Source organism: Neoarius graeffei, chromosome 23, assembly GCF_027579695.1.
Source record: "Neoarius graeffei isolate fNeoGra1 chromosome 23, fNeoGra1.pri, whole genome shotgun sequence".
Classification (NCBI taxonomy): domain Eukaryota; kingdom Metazoa; phylum Chordata; class Actinopteri; order Siluriformes; family Ariidae; genus Neoarius; species Neoarius graeffei.
In genome coordinates, this window is record NC_083591.1 from 49,116,412 (window position 1) to 49,125,360 (window position 8,949).

General features: G+C 43.7%; 1 protein-coding gene across 1 annotated transcript; it reads right to left on the reverse strand.

Annotated features, from left to right (window-relative positions):
* Positions 1–5,906: 5,906 nt before the first annotated feature.
* On the reverse strand, positions 5,907–8,399 carry klf2b (Kruppel like factor 2b). Its single transcript, XM_060905381.1, has 3 exons — positions 7,975–8,399; positions 6,883–7,810; positions 5,907–6,764 (listed from the first exon to the last, which is right to left on the reverse strand). The coding sequence occupies exons 1-3, from the start codon at positions 8,044–8,046 to the stop codon at positions 6,589–6,591; spliced, it is 1,176 nt and encodes a 391-aa protein (XP_060761364.1). The 5' UTR covers positions 8,047–8,399; the 3' UTR covers positions 5,907–6,588.
* Between the last annotated feature and the right edge of the window lie 550 nt (positions 8,400–8,949).

Below are 8,949 nucleotides of genomic sequence, written 5' to 3' on the forward strand. Positions count from 1 at the left end.
TCAGTGAGATTTCTTTCTTTTTTTAAAGATATTTTTTGTTTTTTTTTCACCTTTATTATTGAATAGGACAGTGTAGAGACAGGAAATGAGCGGGGGAGGGATCGGGAAATGACCTCGGGCCGGAATCGAACCCAGGTCCCCGGATTTATGGTATGGCGCCTTATCCACCTGAGCCACGACGCCCCCGTGAGATTTATTTCTAACGAAGTCAGATTGCAGATTCCTTCCGGATTAGTGTGTTGGTTTAGGTGTCCCAGTCCCGCACACCTGAAATGCTCCTTTCTCTTGTTCAACATATTTCACAAATGATTTTTTTTTTTTTTTTAAATCATCATGAATGTGTTGTTCAGATTTTTGCTACTAAAGTGAAATTCTATGCAAGCTGTGTGAACGTGCAAAAGTCATTCACGTAGCTGTCAGCATTAATCACACCTCTGCATCAGGTTTCTTCACGCGATCCCTCACACAAAAAAAAAAAAAAACAGACGTTTAGGTGAAGTTTTGTTCTGAGTTTAGCTTACAATGATGCACCACGAAACGTGAGTTTCTTCATGCTTCAGACTAACCTCTAGTATTTTCCAATGCCTCAGCCTCAGCCGTTCATTGAGTTCATTGTCGTGTGCGTGTGAGAGATTAATCATATTGTTACAAGTATATTTTCAGTTTCATCAGATTTCCTCAAAGATTGGTCCCTGACTCATGTAGGTCATGGACCATACTGTAACTGTAGCATCATGTATAATTGTAAAGGGGGAAAAAATTATTCTAGATGTAGCTCATGTGAAGACTGATCTAAAAGTGTGCACTATCTTATTAACTGTATACTGGAATAAAAGGTCATGTGCTCATCCAGTTCCATTAGTGTTTGTCCAATGATGTTTGCGGGAAGCCATGGCCTGATGGTTAGGGAAGCTGCCTTGGGAGCAAAAGGTTGACGGTTCGATTCCCTGGACCAGCAGGAGCAAGGCACCTAACTCCTGCCTGATAAGAGCGTCTGCTAAACGCCTTTAATGTATTAACCTATATAGACTTTCATGTATATAATCCTTGCTTGAGGGGCGGCACGGTGGTGTAGTGGTTAGCGCTGTCGCCTCACAGCAAGAAGGTCCGGGTTCGAGCCCCGTGGCCGGCGAGGGCCTTTCTGTGCGGAGTTTGCATGTTCTCCCCGTGTCCGCGTAGGTTTCCTCCGGGTGCTCCGGTTTCCCCCACAGTCCAAAGACATGCAGGTTAGGTTAACTGGTGACTCTAAATTGACCGTAGGTGTGAATGTGAGTGTGAATGGTTGTCTGTGTCTATGTGTCAGCCCTGTGATGACCTGGCGACTTGTCCAGGGTGTACCCCGCCTTTCGCCCGTAGTCAGCTGGGATAGGCTCCAGCTTGCCTGCGACCCTGTAGAACAGGATAAAGCAGCTAGCGATAATGAGATGAGATGAGATGACTGCATCATATGGCAGTGTAACATACTCAGTGCTGTCTGCCCTCTTTTGCATACATGAACTCGTAGATGCTCACGAATGACTCGTCTTGCTGTGATGAAAGAGAGAGAGAAATAACAAACAAACACCCAGTGAGCATGGTACTTTCAGAAGAGGAAGCCTTAATTGTCACACATACATTACAGCACAATGATATTTTTCTTTTTTTTTTTTTCTTCCCTTCACACACCCCAGCTTGTTACAAAATTGGTGTCAGAGCACAGGGTCAGCCATGATCGTATTCCTGATGGCCCCAACAGTGGCCTTGATTTCATCTCATCTCATCTCATTATCTCTAGCCGCTTTATCCTGTTCTACAGGGTCGCAGGCAAGCTGGAGCCTATCCCAGCTGACTACGGGTGAAAGGCGGGGTACACCCTGGACAAGTCGCCAGGTCATCACAGGGCTGACACATAGACACAGACAACCATTCACACTCACATTCACACCTACGGTCAATTTAGAGTCACCAGTTAACCTAACCTGCATGTCTTTGGACTGTGGGGGAAACCGGAGCACCTGGAGGAAACCCTCGCGGACACGGGGAGAACATGCAAACTCCACACAGAAAGGCCCTTGCCAGCCATGGGGCTCGAACCCAGGACCTTCTTGCTGTGAGGCGACAGCGCTAACCACTACACCACCGTGCCGCCTGGCCTTGATTTAAAAAGGCAAATTAATATATTGTAATCACAAGCGAAAGTATCTGGAAGCCATGAATTATGATCATGTGGCCCCGAAATACCAAAGTCACAGACACAGTTTGTGAAATTTGAGCCCAGGGCTTTGACATGCTATGTGAACATCATACTACTCCATTTCCTCGAGTTAGTAATTTGACCTTGTTAGAAAATTATTGCCATGTCGTCTCTGAACATCTGTGGCAAAGTTAGGTAACAGCAAAACATGCACACACACACACTGGAAGGGTAATCTGCTTGTCTCAGCACACCCGCTACTGATTTGTCCACCTCTGAGAGTTTGCAGGAGTAGAGATGTGCAACAAATGTGTCTTTGAGCTCTTTACTATGTTCCTGTTCGTATTTTATGTGTAAAATGCAATCTCCCTATTAAGAAACTTCCTTTGTCTGATTAGTGTCAAACTCTTACACTGCTTTTATTGCATTTCCATTTTCTCAAAGGTTGTGCATTTAAAACGCCACACAAAACCGCCTGAAATGCTTCAATGCTTTTGACCATCTTTTTTTTTTTTTAAAGCTGAGTTTCGAGTAAATGGGTTGAACATGAATGCAAGAGTTCAATTCAAGTGTGAAAAAACATCAGCAGCTGGATGAATCTATGGGTTTTGCTATGGCAATTAGTTATTTGAAATAACAGGACATTCCTGGGTGCACTTTAAAAAAAATTTATATATGTATATATATAAAATATATTTACTAAAAGCTTCACACACGGCTTGAATGGAAGATTGGGAGAGAGAAAGAAGAAAGAGGCCGGGTAAGGCTCGGGTGACATTGAAGTACGGGGCAGGAATTTGTTTCTAATTCCTGGTTTTTTTTTTTTTTTCATTCAATGGTGTGTGTGTGTGTGTGTGTCTCTTCTAAGCATCCACATGTGTGGTTAATTTTAAAAGACTTCTCGTCAGGCATGCTCTGCCACATTCTTGTCTCGTTTTTAGATTTAGCTGCAGTGTGTCCTGTGTCAAGAGGGTTAATAAGAGACTGCCTTTGGAGATTCCTGGAAAAAAATCTTTTTTTTTTTTTTCTTTTCTGAATGCATTCATGTTGGCTGTGTCTGGGGCCAACCTGCTGTACATACAGTGGAATTTAGACTTTTTTTTTTTCTCCTATGATTTTTGGGTTCTTTCTGGAAACAAACAAACAAAAAAACCCCTCCTTTTTGAGTAAATATCTCAGACACACACACTAGTGCAGCTCAAAAAAATTGAATATTGTGGAAAACTTCAATATTTTCCATCAGTTATTTAAGAAAGTGAAAATTTTATATATTATAGACTCATTACACATAAACTAAAATGTTTCAAGCATTTTTCTATTTTAATTTTAATCAGTATGGCATACAGTACAAAAACAAAAAAAAACCATCTCAAAATATTAGAATATTTCATTTCGAGTTTGAGTAAAACAGTATGAACACAGTGTATCTCTCGGTCTAGTTCAGTACGCACAACCACAATCATGGGGAAGACTGCTGACTTGACTGTTGTCCAGAAGATGATCACTGATGCCCTCCACAAGGAGGGTAAGCCACAAAAGGTCATTGCTGAAAAGGGTGGCTGGAAAAGGTGCACAAGCAACAGGGATGGCCGCAGTCTTGAGAAGATTGTCAAGAAAAGTTGATTCAAGAACTTGGGAGAGCTTCACAAGGAGTGGACTGAGGCTGGTGTCAGTGTATCAAGACCCATCACGAACAGACATCTTCAAGAAAGGGGATACAACTTTCGCATTCCTAATATCAAGCCACTCCTGAGCCAGAGACAATGTCAGAAGTGTCTTATCTGGGCTAAGGAGAGAAATAAATGGACTGTTGCTCAGTGGGCCAAAGTCCTCTTTTCAGATGAAAGTACATTTTGCATTTAATTTGGAAATCACGGTTCTAGAGTCTGGAGGAAGAGTGGAGAGGCACAGAATCCAAGGTGTTTGAAGCCCAGTGTGAAGTTTCCACAGTCTGTGATGATTTGGGGTGCCATGTCATCTGCTGGTGTTGGTCCACTGTATTTTATCAAGTCCAAAGTCAACACAGCCATCTACCAGGAGATTTTAGAGCACTTCATGCTTCCATCTGCTGACGAGCTTTTTGGAGATACCGATTTCCTTTTCCAGCAGGACTTAGCACCTACCCACAGTGCCAAAACTACTACCAAATGGTTTGCTGACCATGATATTACTGTGTTTGACTGGCCAGCCAACTTGCCTGACCTGAACCCCATAGAGAATCTATGGGGTATTGTCAAGAGGAAGATGAGAAACACCCGACCCAAAAATACAGATACGCTGAAGGCCACTATCAAAGCAACCTGGGCTTCAATAACACCTCAGCAGTGCCACAGACTGATCAATACCATGCCATGCCACACCGCGTTGATACAGTAATTCATGGTAAAGGAGCCCCAACCAAGTATTGAGTGTATAAATGAATATACTTTTCAGAAGTTGGACACATTTCTGTATTGTAAATCCTTTTTTTTTTATTGATCTTAGGGAATATTCTAATAATTTGAGATACTGGATTTCTGATTTTCATAAGCTATAAGCCATAATCATCAAAATTAAAACAAAAAAGGCTTTAAATATTTCACTTTGCATGTAATGAATATAGAATATATGAAAGTTTACCTTTTTGAATTAAATTATGAAAAAAAGGAACTTTTTCATGGTATTCTAATTTTTTGAGATGCACTAGTATATACATATATATATTACACACACACGTGTATAATGTGTGTGTGTGTGTGTGTGTGTGTGTGTGTGTATCCATCCAACCCTCCATTAATCCTGAAACTTGCATTAGCAGCATTTTTGAAAAGCATCTTTAAACGTGTATTATATAAACCCTTAAAAATGAGAAGCTTATATTGCTGTTCATGCGTGTCCTGGTAGTATAAGCTACTATCCTCGGAACAAAAAAAAAGTGAAATGAGACTTCTACTTTTACACCTCACCAGTTTGCTATTAATAACTCCGCTTGCATTTCTTCTTTTTTTTCCCCCATATGAGAAATTTGTTCACCAGATCTGACCATGACCATACCACGTTTCACACAGAAATTTCAGCAAACTCTACTCTCATTTCACTCAAACAAAACTTCTGGTGTTCAGTCTGGTTTTTCACTTTTTTTTTTAAAGAATTTGCCCTGTACTTCTTTTTAAACCTTCTCCACTCAGTAATGTTTTGGTTGTCCATCTATCATTAAGGTTAGGAAGGCTTCGAACTGAATGTCCACAAGCATGTGACTGAGTTTTGCATCACATCAGCAGATCCACGTGCTTTCTTTCGATGAGCCTTCATCAGAACCTTGTGTAAATGTGTAAGCTTTATTCCTGCACTTCTGGATCTTCAGGATGGAGCCCAGCTCCCCTCCGTCCAGACATATCTAAATTCTCTCTCTGTAATTATGTAAATGTAATGTTTGTATTTATAGGCGAAAGCCACAGGCTGCGGGCCTCGTCTCACAGCAGCTGGAAAGCATCTTGGCCTAAACTATAATACCCAATTCCATAAGCCTGAGTGGGGGTTCAGGAATAGCAGCTTGGTACCCTCGCCTTAACCAAATGCCGTGTTAAGGGCGCATGGTTACCAGTAATGAGCTTGTGTGCCAGAGTGTTTCTAGGGACTCCAAAGTAACATCAAAGCAGCCCATAATAAGAGGCTGAGCTTAAACATGTGAGTTTTTTTGGTCCCTAAGAGGAGGGACCAAAAAAAAAAAAAAACACACAAATGACAAACATGATATATTCAAATTTAGTTTAATATGTACAATAAATACAATACTTACAATATAAAACTTATGTACACACTTCTTTAAAAAAAACCCAAACAATTATTATTAATAATAACAATAATAATAATAATGCAGAGCATCTAGCCCTGGTGTATGTGCTAGCGTACAATGGGGCTTGAACAGGTTATTGTACCTTCATGATACAATATATCTAGACTTCCATGAAAACCAAAAGACTGTATCAAAGACGAGAAACACAGTTCTTGGTCGTTAGAACAATTTTGGAGGCAGTTTCAAGAGGAAAACATTGTCATGACGTGTGATTTCAGGATTTTGCACAATCCTGCATGGCAGCACAGCATGCATCACTATAAAGGCACCGTGTTCGACTTATACACTGGTTCCAGTTTCAACATAGCTATGGAGATATAGAGAGAGATTTTATTTATATATTAGGCTATAGGACCAGCCCTGCAGGTTGCTGTTTGTCTCTAAAACACTTTAACTGCCTGCTCTATAAATCCCACGTAGTACCAGCTACATTGATACAAAAGTATAAAGAACAATAGAAATCTTTCTCGACCCAAAAACAGGAAGGTCTTTTGGTCTTGTACAAAGGACTTAAATAAGGCAGTAATAAGGCTTTTTTTTTATGCCGTTTGTCTTCTCTCTCTCTCTCTCTCTCTCCCTCTCACATGTGCCTCTTCATGTGCAATGCAAGGTGATCGGAACGGGAGAACGCGCGCTCGCACAGGTGGCACTGGAACGGTCGGTGGCCGGTGTGCTTGCGGAAGTGACGTGTGAGCTCGTCGGAGCGGGCAAACTTCCACCCGCAGCCTTCCCAGTTGCAGTGGTACGGCTTCTCACCTGATGGATCAGGGAAAAAAAACAACAACATATTAATTCAGTAGCCTGCTGAGTTCTGAAAGGTTTACGCATGCGCAAATCATAAACAGTTCAGCTTATGCATAATTTGTTCTCTTACCGGTGTGAGTTCTGTGGTGCGCCTTGAGGTGTGAGCTCTTGGTGTACGTCTTGCCGCATCCGGCGAACGTGCAGGTGTGTGTGGCGGCGCGCTTCCTTGGCCAGGTGCGTCTGCCGCGCTTCGGCTTGGACTCGAGAAGATCGAGCGGCGAGGACGGCGGAGTGAGGAGCGCGCGCGGCGCACCGGGCTGCACCATACCGAGGCCGTCATCGAACATGCCTGCGTATGCGCGCGCTCCTGCGTAAGCCAGCGGCACCTGCTGATGCTGCGGGAGAGGTGCGTGGCTCGGGTAGTAGCCGTTCTGCGGGAAAGTGGTGCGGCAGATCTGCGTGTGACACCGCGCCTGGTCATCCGGGCTGAGCGGCGGCGTCATGTTCCCCGCAGCCTGTGGAGACACGGCGAGTCTCGGCTGCTCAAAGGACATCGCACACGATACGTTTCCCTCCTGCTTGATCCGGTGGCAGCTCTGTGGCACCATGCCCAGCACGGGACCGTAGCCGTCCGCGCACGGCTCAACCTTGATACCCTCGACAAAGTCCTGCCTCGGGAAAGGCGCAGAGTTCACCACGAACCGGCCCTGAATCCCGATGCTGTTGCTGTTACAGCTGCTGGTGGTGGTGGTGATGGTGGTGGTTGTGCTCATGCCGTACGTGTTGTCCGCGTCGGAGTGCAACAGTTCCGCTACAAGGCTGTGGGAGTATGGTGGTGGTGGAGGCACGTACGCGCTCCCGGTTTGGTACATGTTGCAGTTCTCCACTGCTGCATTATAGTCCGCCGGTCCCACTACGCTCTCGAGACCGGTTGTGTTGGCCAAAATAAACTCCAGATCCAAGAAATCGCTCAGATCCTCGTCGTCCTTTCTGTCACGACTCGCATCCATGATCGGCACCGCGCACACCAGCGGCTTCTCCACTTCTCCAATCCACCTCTGCAAAAAGAAAAAAAAAATAGAGAGAGAGAAAAAGAGACAGACATACATTTAGTATTAAGATCATCTTTCATTGCATAGCTAACCGTGCGTTTAATTCTGTTCATGCGTAAAATGCGTTTTGCGTAAAATGCGCACAAAACAAATGCGTAAAACACACTTACACTTTCCCAAAGTTTCTCTTTCTGTCCCGCGAATGTAGAAATGGACGGTAAAATGGTCCCAGGTAAAGCCATTTTCCAAAAAAAAAGTTATACTTTTATGTGAGAGTAAAATACACCACCCTCCTTGTCCAAAAAATATTAAATAAAATAAATGAATACACGTCTGATCCCGAGTTTGTTTTGTTTAAAGCCGCGCTGCTCCAGTGTCCTGAGCGGACAGCGAGTGTGTGGCAGGTAAAAAACCCTCCTCCCTTATAAACCCCGCTGCTGGACCAATTGTGCGAGCGAAGGAAGCTGCGTTCAGGATGAAGGTAGAGCGGCCCAAAATAGCCGCTATAAAAGAGCAGGTCGAGTGGCGCTCGCGCTCTCTGTCGCTCTGTCTCTCCACTCACTCACTCTGAGTAAAACACACGCGCGCGCTCGCTCTCTCTCTCTCTCTGTCTGCGCTCATACACGCATTTAGCTACTCACAACGATGTGACGTCAGAGAAGAGGCGGTGCTCCTGAGGCCGCTTGATTTGCATTGCGCATGCCCAGAAGTCCTGTCGCTCCCAGTTGGCAGATTTGAATGCCTTTAATCACACTGGGCGGTAAAACAATAGAGCCGTGGATCCATTTGATATGATTTGTGATATTTTAGTGTCTCGTTCGTGACACAAGTCGTTTGGAAAGAGTAGTAACTCACGTTTCAGGACTTCATCTGGGTCAAAAGATGGCACGAATAAAACAATAAATAAATAAAAGTAACTCGAACATAATATCAACCCGAAATACAGTAGTTTACTTATAGCCCAGAGGCAGGCTGGGGTGTAATTTAGAGACACAAAGCGACACATTCTGATGAAAAAAGAAACAACCAACCACAAGATGTTATTTTGTTTGTTTGTTTTCTTCTAGTTTGTCGTGACGAATTCATACCTGAATACAAAGCCAAGACTCACACACTTCAGCCAAACCCACTTCAAAGAAAACAAA

Coding starts and splice junctions, on each gene's coding strand:
- klf2b (XM_060905381.1), bottom strand. CDS start 8,046: ATGGCTTTACCTGGGACCATTTTACCGTCCATTTCTACATTCGCGGGA. Junction 7,811..7,974: donor AAGAGAAACTTTGGGAAAGT/GTAAGTGTGTTT, acceptor TTCTTTTTGCAG/AGGTGGATTGGAGAAGTGGA. Junction 6,765..6,882: donor GCACCACAGAACTCACACCG/GTAAGAGAACAA, acceptor CTGATCCATCAG/GTGAGAAGCCGTACCACTGC.